Here is an 18,980-nt window from a genome sequence, read left to right as displayed (position 1 = left end):
TAGATACTACTAAATGTAAGATATTTCAGCAGCTTCCAATTTCTGAGCATGTTTCAGAAATGCCTTTTTTTAAAAAATAGCTTCAGAGTAGATCAGGTTTATACACAATTTTACTTACCCCATCTTTAATATTACTTTAATGTTCCCATTTCTTAATTTTAAACCCAAGGACATCCACTAAGATTGAAGGCTTGGTATCAGAAACAGGGGCCCACTTAAGTTTTCCTTCTTTCTATTCTCAAAAACTGCCCTCTTAACTGTAGCACCTCCTACTGTTTCAATATAGTTTACTTAAATATTTTTGGGATAAGACGTTGACATACGAAGAACTATGTCGGTTCTGTGACAATGGCTGTCAGCTACTCAGGCTTTTCTCTCCCGTAAGACACACATAATTCAACGCACCGTGCATTTTCCCTCTCGGTCCTTACACCGACTCCCGCCCTCGCCCCGCTCGCTCCACAGTGTCACACTTTGTTTTGGAACAAAACAAGTGGAAATACGTTGTGCTTCACGCGTGTGAAAGCCTACGTTTGGTGATTCTTGACTGCACTTCACTTTGGTGGTAGGGTTCACATTCGAGTTTAAAGATGGACAAGGAGGAAACACAAAACGCCTGGAAAACCACTCCCGTTTACTGTGCTGTAGGTGAGGGGCTCTGCACGGATCCGTGCGGGAGCCGAATGCGCGGGGCTGCGGGGCCAGGCGGCCACGCCGAGGGCACGCGGGAGGGAGGGAAACGTGAGGAGCGAGCCGCTATCTCGGGGTGGCAACTGCTCTCAGCTCTGGACACCTTACAAGTCCCCCGTTCAATCTGTCACCTCTTGCCCCTTGTCGCCATCGCCTCCATCAGGGCGCACAGCAAAAGAGAAAGAAGCAGTTCAGTAGCAAGAGTGGGTATCAAGTACTGCGAGTAACTGATACAAATCCACGGTCACGCCTCCGGCGGCGCCCCTGCCACGCGCACGCCCCGCTGCCCCGCGCTCACGGAGACGCCTGCACCTCGGGGGTTGAGCGGCGAACCCCGGTGCGCCCAGAGCTCTCGCGGCCCCTTCGCTGAGCGGAGGAGCCACCGACCTGCCCGCACCGCCGCCTCCGGGCCGGGGCCGCCGGGGACTACAGCTCCCGGCAGGCCTCGCGCCGGCCGCGCGCCCCCGCCCCCCGCCCTCGGCCTCGGGACGGGACGGGGAGGGAGCGAGGGAGGAAGGGGCGCCAGTGGCGGGCGGGATCCTGCGAGGCGCGTGAAGCCTCGCTGGCGCCTCGTCCGGGACCCAGGCACTGGCGGGCGCGGAGTTTCTCGCGACGGGCCGAGCCCGCCACTGTAAGTAGTCGCCTCAGGGAGCGCGGAGCAGACACCGAAAAAGTTCGCGCTGCCACCGCCGCCGCTTTGTTCTCGCAGCCCGTCGGGCTGAGGCGGCGGCGGCCCTGCCCCCACCCGCCCGCACGCGGCGGCGCCCGCGGAGGCGGCGGGACTCGGACTCCGCGCGGGGCTGGGCGGCGGCCGCCGCGCCGGGCGGGAAGTTGGGGCGGCGCGCGGCGGGCGGCCGAGGGGGCGCGGGGCGCCGGCGCGGCCGCCAGATGGGGCCAAGTTCCGGCGTCCGCGCCGAGGCCAACTTGGATTCGCGCTCCGCTGGCGACCACCGCGCCCGGCCCCTTGGCGACGAGCTGGTCCTGGGTCCTCCAAACTAGTTCCCGACGCCAGACCCGCGGCACTCCCAGTGCCGAATTTGGGGTGAACGTTTTCGTTTCTTTTCATCACTTTACGTTGTACCCGTCTCAAAGGGGTGAGTAAATGATGTTTGGAGGACGTAAGCCACCCCCACCCCAATTCCCTGACTGCGTCTAGATTTGCAAGTTGCTGCATTGCTCTGAGTTGTTCTCACTCCCGGGGGGGTTTTAAGATGAAACACAGGAGTGCGACGGTTTCTGTGAGCAATGAAAATAATCACATACTACTCGATTGCCTGTTGGATATTTTATTTCAAGTCATCGCAGTCAGAGGCATAGGCCTTGTCTGCAAGCACGAATATAAATCCAGCGACCTGCAGACTTTTCCACACACAGATTGATGGCATGGACGTAACTGTCTCTTCAACCACACCCATCCCTACAGGAAATCAGACTATCAGTGTCGTCTTTGATTAGGAAGGATAAGTTACACCCTCAACTACTACTTTGTACGACACAGCCTTTAGGAGCTGTAGCCACAAATAAAACAAAAACTTATAAAATGACTTAATTCGTACTCTAGAAAATGTTATTTTATTACTCTCAAACTGCTTTTTCTTCATGCTTAAATGCTAGCAGTTGTTATATTTTTACAGATTTTGATTTTGCTTAGATCAAGCTTACTTATAAAGTTCTAATGTAATGAGGGCGCGGAATACCTGTGGATTTGCTGCAGAAGGCTTCCATAAAGTTCCCCGACTGAGATTTTGGCCACTTTTACTCTATAAAGGAACCCTTTCCTCCTCCCCTGTTTAGAATATGGGTTGAGCTCAAGCGTGGAAATTCAGCCAAAAATAAGTTGCAACTTTTAGTAAAAGTAGTATTTAAAACATGTCACAGAACATGACTGTGGGCTTTGCTTCAGTGGGCAATATAAATGCTTCAGTGGGTCTGATCACATTAACTTGGAGTATTCCTATTTGACAAGCCAGTTTCCATCCAATTAGGTTCCATAATTTAGTATATGGCATTTCACATTTCAGGACGACTCAGATTCAAGAATGTTGACTAGTTTATATCTTAAAACTAGTTTTTTAAGCATTCCAGGCAGTGGTGAGTCTTTTAGTTATACAGATTTTATAAGCTTTCAGTTTCATCAGATGACCTCTTTAAAGTAGAAATTTGCGGTAGTGGATTTTTTTAATTTAAACACTGTCACGCAAAAAAAAAAAAACTTAACAAATCTTTTGGATATTAAATTTTAAAAATTATGTAAGAATTGAAAACACTTAATACAGGAGAAAAATGCATAGATGGTGGCTTAAATGTACTTTTCTTAGGGGATGTTTTGTTCTCATTTTTAAAAAGACATTCTAAAGTTGATGAAAATACTACCATAGTGGAATTGTTTATTTTTAAAAGAAACTACTTGTACAGAATTTTATATATGGGGAAATTATTTGCTAGTACTAGTTTTAATTTGATTTAATAATGATACTGCTTATGATTCACAATATCCTATGCTGATTGTACTTTGAGTCTCTCTGATTATGTAATTCATATTGAACTTGTTATATTTGTGTGCCTCTTTGGAGTAGTCATGTCAAGAAAAACTTGAGATAATGCATTTTGGAGATGTTTTGATTTTAATTTCAATATAGGAAAAAAGTTTCCTCCACTTGTGTGGTTAGTTGATAGTGGCAATATGTGAGAAATTGCTCATTGGCCATTAGCCAATCAGATTTCTTAGATAGTCCTGGTGCAGAGATGGAAGCTCTATCAAGCTCAACACAGATTCAGATTACATTGCCAGATTGGCAGGCTGTAATCTTATTACTGGATAAACTTTTCAGTGCCTGAGCAGAGAGCAGACATGGTGTTCCCTGTCACTACTCTCTTGACAGTGGAAGGCCGGAGATTTAAATATCACTGGTACAGAACAGCAGAATTTTAGAGGAAACAGTTTAGCCAAATGCTGAGCTCTTAGGAAGGAAGGCATATTAATCTGAGGTAATAGTCATGTTTTTGAAAAAATAGATGTAGGGATTGGTACAAAATATGTATTTTTTTAAAACCAACAAGATATTTGAGATTTTTTTTTACACTATATACAATATAAAAGCAACAAATTAAGCAAAGTCAAACCTGTATCAAGGTAAAATATGGACATTGACTTCAGGACAGTGGTTAGTACTGCACTGAAAAAGGCTACATGCTTTTTTACATACTAAAAAAATACTTGTACATATCAAGGGAGGAACACAATCCTCCACTTCATCAGCATTTCTAGCACACAAAACTAAATTGAGCTGGAAAACTCTTTACTAGTAGAGAATCATGGTAAATACTATGTTATTCTAAATAGGAAAAGCATTTTATCTCTTCACTTAGCCTTTATTGAGTACCGTACAAAAAGAATGCTGGCTACACTAAATAATGAGCTTCCTTTTGAAGTATTTAATAACTAGATGTGTTTTGCCTTCCTGGAATCCTCTAGCCTCCCTCTCTGCTTCCCTAACTCCTACTTATCCAAAGGTCTCAGCTTAAATATCATTTCTATAAAGGATCCTTCCCTGAAATCCCAGCTGAATTTGGGTCCCGGTAGTATACTCTGTCATATCACTTTTTGTAGTTTATAATTACCTAGCTATTCATGAGAATGTTTCATGCCTGTGTCCCACATCACACTGTGAGTTCTGGAAAGAGTAGTGGCATGTCTGTTTTGGTTACTGCTGTTTAACTCCAGCGTCCCTCGTAGCAGTCTAGTAAATAATAAGTACTCAATAAATATTTATTAAATGAAAATGCTGCTGTTAGAGTTTCTCCTGATTAGAGACTGTTAAAATCTGAGATGATGTGTGCATGGGGGAAGGAGAGAGGAGGAGAGGAAGATAGATCAACTTGTGATACTATGTGAAGTAACCCTCAAGTAAGTCCTGTAATGTCCAGGGCTTTTACTTCACCTTGTCTGTAACAATAGGGCAGACTAGGCTCAAGATGCCTTAGATATCCTGTCTTTTGATTCCATTCAACATTGACGACAGATTATGTAAACTTGTTTGAATGGAATGTGTGACAGATAACTCTGCAAAAGAATATTTGAGATGTTCCATCTAAACATATTCTTGCCAATTAGACATGATTGAGTATCTCATAGCTGTTAGAAACATATACAATCAATATATAATTTATAAATTAATAAGATGTACTATTTCAGTTTTCTAATTGAAGCATAAAGACAAAATTAAGCAACATTCAAGGTTCTTGTAAGTTAGAGTTATTAAATTTCTTTTAATATTTAGTCTTAATATTTTGTACCATACATTGTGTTGCATCTTACAGAGCAAATCAGGGGGTCTACAGACAAAACAAGGAGAGGGAAAACAGATGGGATGAGTGGGCAGAAGCTAATAGCTCCTTAGTTTCTTCTATTTATGTTCATGCTGAAAATAATTTTTATACGAAATTATATATTATAAATAGTTAACATTAGTTGTGGTAAATTAGTCAATTGTATTAGACAGTTGCTGTTATTTGGCTAATATTACTAGGTATAATAAAGTGGAAATTAACTGTGAAGACAGCCGTTAAAATAAATTATTGTATAACACAGTGGTGTCTTGTATTTTGAAGTAGTTAACTGGCATAAAGTGTTATTCGTAGATATTTTACTACTTTATTGTGATAAATATCTACTCAGTCAGATATGTTATAGAGCTAATTACCTCATGAGACAACCTGTTGTTAGATTTTTGGATGTGGAATAAAATAGAAAGGACATGGGCTTTGGAGTCAGGGAAACTAGTTTGGATCTCATTTCCATCACTTATTAGCTATATTTAACAACTTCTTTGAAACTCTGGGTCCTTTTCTGTAAAATGGAGTTAAACAGATCTCCTAGTATTTTTCCAAGGATTTAATGAAGTATCATGTCCCACTTGCAGTGCTTAGCATAAAGTAGGGGCTTAATTGCTAATTCCTTCAACTAATTACTATGAAAATTACTAAAACTTACTGAGCACTTACTGTGAGCCAGGTACTGATATAGGTACTTCATATGTAGTAGCTCAGTCCTTACAACTTGTCAATAAGTAGTGATGTCCTCTTTATTTTACATCTTCTTTCTGCAATGATACTGAATAAAACCAATTTTTCTGTTAACACCTCTTCAGATATTTAAAAACCACTTATTCTATGTGGATTTGTTAAGCATATTTTTGTCACGTGACATTTTTTCCCTTTATCTGGAAGCATGATTTTTTTTTAAATGAATATATTAATAGCTCTGAAAATGTGGACCATAGAAATAAACAATAGTGATGTAGACTGACTAGCAAGGAGTATACAGATCAATGCTGTTATGTCCTCAGTGTCCTGGAGCATTAGGTTTGCATTAGCTCTTTTAGTCACCCATTATATTAGCAGTTGGTATTAAACTCTTGGGTTGATAACCCCTTCTCATATGAACAGCTTCCGAGTTAGCATTTCCACATTTCTGTAATGCATATTTAACTTTTTGAAACTAAATGCAAAGGTTTACACTTCTTAATTTTCACTTTAATTTTAGTTTTTTTCTCCCAGGTTTGTTCAACCTGAGAATTTTATAAACATGTCTTCTGTGTCTTTATCATCTCATAAATAATGAAAAATAGGGCTAAGGACAGAGCTCCAATCCCCTAAAGACTTTCCTCATCTAAATTGACTTAGAGCAGCAAACTTACCTAACTACACTAACATCCAACTGACACTCAAGCAACATATTTACAAAGATAGTATGGAAAACCGTCTTAAATACTATTTTTGTCAGAATACACTATCTTTTTTTCTGTCTTTGTTAATTGTGTGATCTTGGGCAAGTACTTTAATCTGTAAACCTGTTTTCTAAACTATAAAATGGGTTGTTGTGAAGATTAAGTGAGATAATACATATAAAGTGCTTAGAATAACATCTGGCAGATAGTAAGAGCTCAATAAATGTAAACTATTATTATTATTTCCTTTATCTAAGACTGTGGCCCCAATCCCTGGGGCCACAGACCTGTCCTTGGCCTGTTATGTTAGCTCAGCAAGAGGTGAGCAGCAGGCCAGTGAGGCTTCATCTGTATTTACAGCCACATCCCATTGCTCGCATCACCACCTGAGCTCCGCCTGCATCACCGCCCTGCAGCCCCCGATCCACGGAAAAATTGTTTTCCATGAAACTGGTCCCTGGTGCCAAAAAGGTTGGGGACCACTGATCTAAGAAGTCTAATAGTCATTATTTTCCAGGATGTAAACGTGGTTGATTTGGCATTACTTGTTTTTGTTTGAATTCATGCTAACATCTATCTAGTGATCATGATGTTCTTCTCTAGTTATTCACAGACCATTTGCTTCATAATTTTAAGTTTTCTGTAATTTCTAAAATTTGCTTTCCCGCTTCTCCAGCCCTCAGAACTTGAAGCAACTCTACCCATATTCTGTCTTTCTGAGCTCTGTCTTCAAGATTATCGGAATCAGCTTTGTGATTACACTTGCTGATTGCTTTAGTAGTGTGGAATGGATTTCATCTGGGCCCAAGAGACTCAAACTGGCCTAAAGTTGTTTTAGTCTCTTACTCATCGGGCTCAGGTTTCAGTTCTCAATGTTTTTCTGCAGCTTTAGTTTAAAAGCTGTTGGAGAAGATAAGCAAAATACAGGTTGAGCAATCTATGTGATCTCTCAGCCTTAGCAACATCCTCTGAGCAGTGATTCTCTCAGTTCCTTGTTCTGTTCGAGAAATAGTTTGTTATTGTGGAGAGAGCATTGGGTAAGAAAGCATGAAACCTGGGTTCTAATTCCCACTCCACCTCTTAATAGCCATGTGATACTGAGCAAGTTGTATTATCATCTTGTGCTTCAATTTTCTCACTTGTAAAAATGATATTTGCCCTGTCAACTTTCAAAGAAGTATCATGAGATAAAGTATGTAAAACATTTATGAACTATCACGTGTTGTACAATATAAGATATAATATTTATTTGAATGTAGCTATAAAAGCTTTTATCTTTAAGCAGTGTTTTTCTAAGTCTCAATTTTTTTTTGAGCTTTCTCATTATTTATACTATATCTTTATGTTTTTGTTCTTCTGTCATGTTCATCCTTTTTTAGCCTCATTAACTACTCTGCAGAGAGTCACTCTGCAGCCACATTGGATGCTTCACTCTTTGATCACTGGAATTGTTTATGGGTATATAGATGGAAGTTAGAAGGATCCATCTCTAGTGAGCCATTTCACTTAGTCATGTGGAATTATCCCTTTTTCTTTTTTTTACTTTTTGAATTGTGCTTTTCTAAAAACTCTGATACATGGTTAACTGTACCTAGTGTTTTCTTTCTTACTGTTAGAAATCCGTATGGTTTTATGGCTGTACCACCCTGAACGTGCTTGATCTTGTCTGATCTAGGACACTTAAGCAGGGTTGGGCCTGGTTAGTACTTGGATGGGAGAGATCCCTTATGATGAGATCACTTTCTCCCATCTTCCTGTCATAAGTATGTCAGCTTTCACACTTTGTTGGTCATGTAACTGTTCAGTATATCCCCTCCTGCTTCCTTAGGCTTCTGAAAGGAATTTTCAACAAAACAAGTCAGCAGTTGTATTTTGACAGAATTAGGCTTTTAATATAAAAAAAGAATACTCTTAAATTATCTTTATTAGGAATGTATTGTACATCTTTTGTATGGCTGGGTGATAGGTATTTTATGTATAATTTATGTCTATGACAATGTCAGTTTTACTCTTTTTTGTCCTGTCATAGCTCAGTTATGTAATTGTAGAATAAAAGTGTTTGATATTTATCAATTAAAAATAAAATAAAACAGATTTTTTTTAAAAGTATTTAATCTTCAAGTGTCAGATATTACTGAGGAGTGCCAGTAGTTGTTTTTTTTTTGTTTTTTTGTTTTTTTTGAACGGGAGACTGTCCCTGAAATTATTCCTGCAGTAAAAAATGGTTCTGATAACTAGACAAAAAATGGCTACTCACTAGGATTTATTAGTGAATTATAAACACATGGCCGAAAATTGTCATTTAAAAAAATTATAGATAATCTTACATTTTTAAATTAATTTCAAATAAATGTAAAATATTAAAAAACCTTTTTAAAAATTTCTTCTAGGCTGACTGCATTTCAGAAAGCATCAACTTTTCTCGATCGACCTATTCATCAAGTGAAATATACCAGTACTGTTTTAAGAAGCTTTGTACTTCATCATAGACAAGTTCTTCCCTCCCTCTCAGTGAAAATGAGGACATTTGAGAAGTGATTTAAGGTGTGGACATTTGAGAAGGTGTCCCATCAAATCAGTGAACCAAAGGATAAGTACTGAATAGATTAATCCAAAGCACTATTTTTTAAACCAGGAGGATTTCACCTTGACAGAAAAGCAACTTTTACTCAATATGTATTTTTCTGGGGTTCAGAGAGACAAGAACAGACTTAAAAAAGATGAAGATGTTTAGTAAATAAGCAATGTCAACTCTATTCTGATTAGGATAACTCAGTAATGTTAAATACAAATCTGTCGTTGTGGTCCTAGAAATAAGATACCTTTTTGATGGAACTGGTATCAAGAGAAGTAGCACCTTTTCTGCATTCAACTCAGTGATAAAACTTGTAATCATCGGCATGAGTGGCTTAGAAGAGGAAGTAAAGAAGCTTTCAACTAAATCCAAAAGTGTAGTCATTTTTTTTTTGCTGTTATTTTAAAAACCTCTTCATAATCACTTTCAAAGAATTGACAACTGTTTTAAAAAATTAAAGAAAGGCAGATGTCTGCAAATAATTCCCCTCCATCAGCCCAGAAGTCTGTATTACATGCAGCTATTCCTGCTGTGCTTCCAACTGCTTCTCCATGTTCAAGTCCTAAGACGGGACTTTCTGCCCGACTCTCTAATGGAAGCTTCAGTGCACCATCACTCACCAACTCCAGAGGCTCAGTGCATACAGTTTCATTTCTACTGCAGATTGGCCTCACACGGGAGAGTGTTACCATTGAAGCCCAGGAACTGTCTTTATCTGCTGTCAAAGATCTTGTGTGCTCCATTGTTTATCAAAAGGTACTGTGCATGCTATTCACGTCAATAGTTTTTCTACGTAATGTTACTATTGCTTCTCAGTAAGTTATATACGCAACGAGTTAACACATATGGATCCATCAATTCTGAGCATTTTTGGAAGGGTCCTAATAGATTATGAGCCGAAAGTCTGGAATATCAGTCTAACTAATTGGAACCTATATCCCAGATTTAAAAGACTGCTATTCTTTTGTCTCTTAAGAACAGGAAAATCAGTACAAAGTCAAGGAGGCATAGGAAATCTCATTTGTTTTCAGAGAAAACAGGAGGTAGAAAGCACAAGGCATTGAGGTGGCATGGGGGCATACCAGCGGCCAAGTCCCAGGTCCATACCTTGTTTTTTTCTACGTGCTCTGTGTTTTGCCCTCTGTGTTTTGTTTTGTTTTTACCCTTTCCTTCTCTTTAGAGCCTGATTATTTTTCAGATGACCTATTAATAAAAGATTTCAAACACAGGTCTGTCGTAACTTAAAAGCTTATACACTCTTCATTGCACTGTGCTGCCTTCCCTGTGCCCATGAAAAGTTTCACACTTGATTTTTCTAAGAGTGAACAGGGTATTTGCACAGCAAAAGGAGATGTTCAGATCTGTTTTGGCAAGCTTAAATATGGCAACTGAGTGTGAGATACAGTAGGGAGATCAGATAGGAGGCCATCATAATGAAGACCTGAACTGAGGCAGTTGGAAAGTGATGACATATTTGAAGCGTATTGGAAAAGTACAGTTGATAAAACTTGATACCCTGTTGAATATAAAGGAAGAGCGAAGGGCGAAAGACAGCCAACCTGAGTGACTGGATGGGTGGCAATGCTGGTGACCAAGATAGGAAAGCCAGAAGGAAAAGTAAGGCTTTTTCTGGTAGAGATAATGTGATTGACTTTAATAGAATAGAGGTCCTATGTTCTGGAGATTTAAGAGCATCAAAGAAGTGTTCTTTCACTTAGCTTTTGCATAAGGATGTACGTTGGGGCTCTGTGTTTTACTTGACTCTTGCAATGGAATCATTATTTCTTAAGATGAACTCTTCCAATTCTTTCTCTGATGTTTTCTGCTCTTGTTGAGTAGAGTGTTCTGGAAATGTCAGGTCAATTGGTTGATAGTGTTAAGATCTTCTATATCTTTATTGATTTTTTTTCTACATGCTCTATCATTTATGGAGAAAAGAGTATTGAAATCTCTCAACAATGATTCTAGATTTTTTTATTTTTTTCAGTTTTATTAAATTTTGCTTCATATTTTCTGAAGCTGTGTTATTTACTATTTACAAGCACATTTAGGATTTTTTTATAGCCTTTGATGTAGTGATCCCTTCTTCGATGTAACTTTTCTTCTTTATCTCTGGTAATACCTGTTCTGAAGTTCATAGATGCTCCTAGACTTACAAAGGGTTTATGTCTTGATAAGCCCGTGATTAAGTTGAAAATATCATAAGTCAAAAGTGCATTTTAACTTAACGATATTTTCAATTTACAGTGGGTTTATTCAAACATTGTAAGTTGAGTGTACTGAATGTGTATGACTTTTATACCATTGTAAAGTCAGAAAATCATAAGTCAAAAATCATAAGCCAGGCACTATCTGTACTTTGGTACTAATATAATTCCTACTTTTTAAAAAAAATTAGTGTTCGCATTGCAATATCTTTTCACATGCTTTACTCAAAACCTTTCTGTGTCTTCACATGTAAAGTAGGATTTTTGTAGACTGCATATAGTTGGGTCATGCTTTCACTCTGTCAAGTTTTGCTTTTCAAGTGTTTAGACCATTTATATTTAATATAATTTTCTTTTTTTTTTTCTTTTTTTTTTTTGAGACAGAGTCTCGCTCTGTTGCCCGGGCTAGAGTGCCGTGGTGTCAGCCTAGCTCACAGCAACCTCAAACTCCTGGGCTCAAGTGATCCTTCTGCCTCAGCCTCCCAAGTAGCTGGGACTACAGGCATGTACCACCATGCCCAGCTAATTTTTTTCTGTATGTATATTTTAGTTGGCCAGATAATTTCTTTCTATTTTTAGTAGAGACGGGGTCTCGCTCAGGCTGGTCTCGAACTCCTGACCTCGAGCAATCCACCCGCCTCAGCCTCCCAGAGTGCTAGGATTACAAGCGTGAGCCACCGCGCCCGGCCTATAATTTTCAACATATATGCATTTAAATATATTTTTTGCTATTTTCTGTTTGTCCCTTTTGTTCTTAGGTCCTGTTTTTCTTTTTTTTCTGCCTTCTTTTGAATTGAGTATGTCATATAATTCCATTTCATCTCCACTGCTGGTTTTTTTACATTCTTTAAAAATTTCTTTTAGCAGTTACTCTAATGCAGGGGTCAGCAGTCTACATCCATAGGCCAAATCTGGCCCACCACCTGTTTTTGTAAATAGAGTTTTATTGGAATACAGCATGCTTATTCATTTATATCTTGTCTATGGCTGCTTTCATTGTGGCAGCAGAGTTGAATAGCTGTGGGAGATACCATATGGCTTACCAAGCCTGAAATATTACTATCTGGCCTTTTACAGAAAATGTTTGCAAACCCCTGCATCTTTAACTTACCATAGAGCATCTTCAAACAGTTTCGTACCACTTTATGTATAATGTAAGGTGTGCCTTAAAATGGTATATTTCTATTTTCTTCCTATTGTCATTTGTGCTATGTTGTCATACATTTTATTTCTACATATAATCAATTCTCATTATTTACAGTAGTTATATTCTATAAAGTCACTGTGAACACTGAATTAGCAAATAGTGAACCATTGCTCCTAATGGGAATACAGAATTAGGTTTCTACAAGCTTTTGGTCACAACATTTTCATCAGCCAATAAATACATACCCTGGTTTTATGTGTATTTCTGTTTAAAGATACCTTATTTAATATATATGGTTGATTCATTAACATTGTACTGACAACCAGCAGCCCTATAACTCATGCCTGAATGAAGCTTATTTAACATACTTATTTACTCCGTAAGGCACATCACAGACTTCCTGCACTGAGGAACATTCAGCACATGCTTGGGAGCCATTTTAGAGGAATCACTAACAAAAAACAGAAAATGTGGCACTTAATAGACCATGAAAAGGACACTTTTTTATACTGTAAGAGCTGAAACAAGAAAGCAGAGCTGAAACAGAAGATTTCCATTTGAAGTATACATAATAGTGCAATGGAAAAGCTGTATTTGCCTCTGAGTTGTGCCATGACAACTAATATATTGTTTTGAGATTTTTTTCAATCCCAGCCTACTCTTGGAAATAGGTTGAAGGAGTGTGAACCAAGCTCCTTGTCAAATTTTTCCATGATTCAATAATTTTTTATAAAATAATAACTTGTTACAATCAAATGAACAAATTAATACATATACCTGGACAAATGCAGACTTTATTTTAATGTTTTTGTCTATTTTTTTGTATGAAAATCTTATCCAATCTACTTTTAAATAGCCCACAAGAAGATTTTCTGGTGACCCTATCATTGAACATTTCCCGATGACCAGCTTTTTAAAAATTAGAAGCAAAATGTTCAAAGTTTATTTTGTCATATTCATGAAAAAAATGGCTTAATTTTAAAAAATATTTTACCACAGGCCACATGTTGTAAAGGATCAGGATTCATGAATATTTATAAATTCCATGCCTGTGGTTGCAAGGTCATGTGCAACTTAAATATGACTTGATTTGTAACAGTGGTTTGCAACCCAGGCTGCACCAAAGAGTAACATCTAGGAGCTTAAACAGGTCCTTCCCTAACCTACATATTATATTAAGTCAGGATCTCCTGGAGGGGAGAGTCTTTAAGCGCTCTATATATGATTCTAATGAGCAGCCAGAATTTAGAACCTCTATTGTAATGGAAATCACTAAGCTTAAGGATCAGGTAAATAATAATCTGAAGGTATGTTTTTTCAAATACTTAAATTTTATATTTTGTTTTATAACATGCCATCTCATTATTTTCCACATACTGATAATATGATAATGTATTTTATAATTTATAATCCAAAATATCAGTGAGGCCTACATATGATTGATTATAGGTTACTATGATAGTTGAAAATTCTATTAATAGAGGGAAAATAAATGCTAGTGATTTTTTTTCTACTTGGCAGTTTGCAGAGAGCTAAATAGTGTGATACAATTATACCTTACCAGGGTGCCATTATCTGTTATGGCTTTGCTTCAGTTGAACAAATATTTATGGTACACTTACTCTTTTCAGTCACAGTGCCAGATGACTGTGGAGGCTCCCAAGATGAAAGACAGACAAATTCCCTGTCCCTGTGTTTTACGCTCTAGAAAGGGAGAAAATGACCAAATGTCAAATTACTGTGATATAAGGTAGATTATGACAAGTCCTGAAATAAAGGTATAAAATGGTAAAATGAATCAAAGGAAAGAGAAGTACCAGCTTGTTAGGGGGAGTTATGAAAGCTTAGGTTTTAAACCATACTTTTTGCTTTTGCCATCACCAACTGTAGTACTTCACCTGGGGAAATAAACCCCAGCAGTTGGTACAATGCCTTGTTACTACTTTCTGATAGCTTCTAGCCTGGATAATACAAGATGCCTTTAACATCCTCAGTAGTCAATGAGAGCAGAAACCAGTCTATTTATGCACATACAGACTCTTTTGCATGGTCAAATGAATAAAGTTTTGTGATTCTGCTTCCTAGTGATACTCTAAATTTTATGTGAGCTAGACCTAGTTATTCAAGAAATTCATGGTGATCTCTGCCTTTCTCACTCTTATAATTAACTACACAAACATTTGTAGTTAGTAGCAATGAGCAGGTGACAGAAATATGTGATTGCTTATGTTAGGTATTATTGCAAGTTTACTTGCAAAATATGCTGATGATTCACAATGGCATATCTCCGGTCCAGATTCATTTTCTAAGCTTCAGACATGCCACATTATGTCATTAATTAGCCCTTTGTGCCTGCTGTTTCTCTGCCTGTAACACCCTTTCTCTGCCACATCCAATTCTTAGACCTCTAGCAAGTCTTTTTCTGTGCAGGTGGTAGCTTCCTATTCAACCTATTGTACTGTAGTATTTCATCATGCTGATTGTAATTGTCTGTTTACTTGAATGTATCTACCATAAAACTAATTTTTTGAGGCCAGGTATGGCCACCGTAGGTGCTCAACAAATACGTCTTGGTTGACTAAATCAGTGTAGTATTGTTAAAAACATGAGTTTTGGGTTAGTCAAACTAGAGTTCATTTCTACCGCTCACTAGTTGTGTAAACTTGGTTTCTTATCTGAAAAATGAGGTTAAAGATAGTACTTATCTCTCATGGTTTTGTGTGTGTATGTGTGTGTACATATATATGTGTATTAAATGTTTAGTACCCAGCACATAGTAATCAGTAAATGTTATCAGTAATGTTGTTTATTAATCTGATCTTTTTCTGAAAAGAAAAAAAAACTTTAACCACTATACTTTGAAATCTCTCCCTGTTAAAAATTGGTTAGAATTAGTCAGTGGTAACCTGGAAATAAAACTACTACCAGTTAAATTTATGTTAAGATTGTGTTTTATGAAATATACATATATGTCAAAATCTATTTTCTACTGTGTAGAAGACAACTAACTGATTCCTTTCTTGATCTGAATGAATATTCACAATTTTCTATTAGCTTTACTAATTCTTCTGTTGGTACAGAAAATTAGGGTAACGGTATATTAGTTCTGTGATTTATTCAATCTTTTGTTCTTGGACTGCATGTGAAACTTGTGATTTCTGTATTATAACAATACAGTATGCCCATGCTCAGTGGCTCATACCAGTAATCCTAGTACTTTGTGAGGTGGAGGCAGAAGGATCTCTTTTTTTTTTTTTTTTTTTTTTTTTTTTTTTTTTTTTGAGACAGAGTCTCGCTTTGTTGCCCAGGCTAGAGTGAGTGCCGTGGCATCAGCCTAGCTCACAGCAACCTCAAACTCCTGGGCTTAAGTGATCCTACTGCCTCAGCCTCCCGAGTAGCTGGGACTACAGACATGCGCCACCATGCCCGGCTAATTTTTTCTGTATATATTTTAGTTGGCCAGATAATTTCTTTCTATTTTTAGTAGAGACGGTGTCTCGCTGTTGCTCAGGCTGGTCTCGAACTCCTGACCTCGAGCGATCCACCAGCCTCGGCCTCCCAGAGTGCTAGGATTACAGGCGTGAGCCACCACACCCGGCCCAGAAGGATCTCTTGAGACCAGGAGTTCAAGACCAGCCTAGACAACATAGTGAGACCCTGTCTCTAAAAAAGTGAGAGAAATTAGCCAGGCGTGGTGGCATGTGCCTATAGGCTCAGCTACAAGTATATTATATTCCTCAGGGCATAATGTATTTCTTTAGGTTAATGATGATTACATGTATGACTTCAGAATCATATAATTTTGAGGTTAACTGATTTATCTGGTCAGTTAATTACTATTGTTGAGCAGTAAGTGAGTAAGCCTGCTTCTTTGTATTTCTATACCCTTAGGCTGTTACATCTAACATAATGGAATTGAGATATTTCTGCATTGTATACACATGCACAAGTATTAAACTGCCATAAAGAGCATATTGAGCAACTATAAAGAGATAGGGACAGTTAAATGAAACTATATACAATCTTTTGATATCACGAGAGGGACAGAAAAACTAACCAAGAGTACATAGATATCTCCATTAGGAAAAAAATGGCTATGAGTATTGAGTGATAATTACCTTAAGAAATGGATAAATCCAAATATAAACATAATTTAAAATTTTTTGAAATTTTTTTAAAGACTTTGTGAAATGAATGTGTTTTATCATGTTCCTAAAAAAGGAATGCTGATAATGAGAAGTATTTTTACTTCTCAAATTAAATTTTTTTCCATTAAAGATTTATTTTACCCAGGATAAAATTCTTTTTACCCTGACAATGTTATTCTAAAGTTTATATGGGAGAAATACAAGTAGTAAAGAGCATTTATTTTAAAATCTGAAAAATAGGAGAGAAAGGGGAGAGAAAGAAAGGTACAATAATTGAAATTATGTACTACTTAAACAGGAATAGACAGGCCCAAGGTACATTTTAGGTATATTCCATAGGAGGTATGAGAAATATAATAAAAAGGAATTATTTTTCAAAAAATGGAGTTTAGAAAACCAAATTTAAACCATTGAAGGGACATTAACATAGACCTTCACTTAACATCTGACACCAAGATAAATTTCAGAGTGAAAAAAAGGTTAACATGAAATCTCAAAGGAAAATTAGTATACAATGGAATTGACTATCAAATTTCTAGACAGTGGGATAACTCACTTTTAGATCAATAAAAGGAAACACAAGGGAAAAGAACAGTTTATAGATTTTATTCAAAATTGTATATATATATAAAAATTACAAAAATAAGATTGGAGAAATGACAAATATTGTACAAGGTCAATGTCTTCGTTCTATAATAAGAGCTCATCTATTGGTAAGAAAAATACTATGATCTCAAATATGTGGTCAAATAATCTAAAATATATTTTCCAAAAAGGTTAAATAAATTACCAAACAAACATATGGAAAAGTGTTCAAAATAGTAGTTTTAAAGTAAATACAGATTAGGTATCATGTGTTCAATTAGAAGAAAATGAAATTGGTATTCCCAGTATGGGGGAAACTTTGGTAAAATTTCATAGAAATAAAGAAGTGAGTGATTTGAGGCTTATAATTTTAAAATTGGATCAGATTCTAATAAGGATAATATAAAACATATACACTGAATTTTTTTTCCCAAGAAAATATCTCTTCAACCAACAGATCATTTATAGTTGGGCTTTGCTTAAAACTTGGATATAAGCAAAAGTGATCACTGTTTGAATTTCATCCAATTTTATTATGCATCCCAAGGGTGAAGTAGGGTGGAGTGTCTTTTGTTGTTATTAACATAAGCAAAAATTTATCTTCCTTCTTTTGAAGCTTTGAAACCCTTCCAACATTTATGATACATTGAGATTGGTGCTATCTAATTCATCTTTCTATTCTCGGAAATGCAGTAGACTTTTCGTTAAGGACACATTCTACCTGCTCTTAATACTAAAACCATGATGCTGCAAATCTGTGGTGGTAATTGCTTTCATTGATGAAAGGATTTATAGTTGTCAGAGCTGAAAAGAGAAAGAAATGAGCAGATAAGCACCGGTATTCTTTTCTATCTTGTTTCAGTATCAGTGTGTATCAGTACTTTAGTTGTGCCCTAGCTGATCCCACTAGTTTAGCTTGTCCACTATTTAGTTTGCAGTGCTCTTTCTTCTTGAGATTGTACAAAAGGCCAGGTTCTTCTAGAATGCAGTGAAATTCTCAACGTTACTCACTTCTTGGGGATACCAGTGAACTTTTTCCTTATTCCACATAAGAATGTGGATTAGGACTTTTATTAGCAAATATTAAAATCTCAGTTTCTAATTTTAATCTATAAAATCAAGTTAAACCAGTGGTTCTCAAACAGCAAGATTTTGACCCCCAGGGGACCTTGGCAGTGTCTAGAGATATTTTTGGTTGTCACAACTGGGAGGTGAGCAATGCTACTGACATTTAATGGATAGAGGGCAGGGATACTGCTATGAGAGCCCCCCGTAACAAAACATTATCTGGCCCAAAATGTTAATAATGCTGAGGTTGAAAATCCCTGAGTTAAACTGATCAGAAATAGAATTTCTAAAGTTTAGAGAAATCTAAAACTTCTCTCTGCTAATACTATTGCAGGGTCTTAGTAAATTAGGGAATATGAATATCTCCTAGATTAAAATCTTATAAATGTGAATTGTAACTTGAGACCTTTTAAATAGGATTTCTAGTTTGAGTTGGGCATTGTTTGTTTTAAGAACATAACACACTTTCCATTAGGAGTGTGGATATAGTTAAACAGTGAATGTAAATTGTTAACCTATATGTGTGTTAGGTTCCTGGATTTTCATATTGGTTTATAAAGCAAAATTAACAACAAATAAGATTTCTGTCTTCTAGAGGCTTATAAACTGAGGGAATGTGTTTTTACTGATAAAACCCAAAGAACTAATGTGACTAGCAATTAGGAGAACCCAGAAGGCAGACAAATCTGAGCGGCAGGTAGAACTGGGATTGAGCCAAGCCAAAATTTGCTGATCAGATTACAGCTGGGAGACCACAAGAATCAGATTACAAGTGAGCGAATCAGTACTGAGGGAGTAGGCCACAAGCCTTGCCCACCTTACAGTGATTAT

General features: G+C 37.4%; 1 protein-coding gene across 3 annotated transcripts in view; it reads left to right on the top strand.

Moving 5' to 3' along the window:
- Window positions 1–1,224: 1,224 nt before the first annotated feature.
- Window positions 1,225–18,980, top strand: part of PRKD3 (protein kinase D3) — a 64,094-nt gene continuing 46,338 nt past the window's right edge. For 2 of the 3 annotated variants that reach the window (XM_045549414.1, XM_045549412.1), the window contains exons 1-2: window positions 1,225–1,321; window positions 8,810–9,750. In XM_045549414.1, coding sequence (XP_045405370.1) covers window positions 9,463–9,750 — 288 coding nt within the window. In that variant the 5' untranslated portion in view covers window positions 1,225–1,321; window positions 8,810–9,462. Of the gene's footprint in view, window positions 1,322–1,607; window positions 1,785–8,809; window positions 9,751–18,980 lie in introns of those variants that run through there. The other variant, XM_045549413.1, reaches the window with a different exon arrangement.

Source organism: Lemur catta, chromosome 4 (assembly GCF_020740605.2).
Source record: "Lemur catta isolate mLemCat1 chromosome 4, mLemCat1.pri, whole genome shotgun sequence".
NCBI classification, from domain to species: Eukaryota; Metazoa; Chordata; class Mammalia; order Primates; family Lemuridae; genus Lemur; species Lemur catta.
Note: the sequence above shows the minus strand (reverse complement) of the source record. Positions and strands in the feature narration are given on the sequence as shown.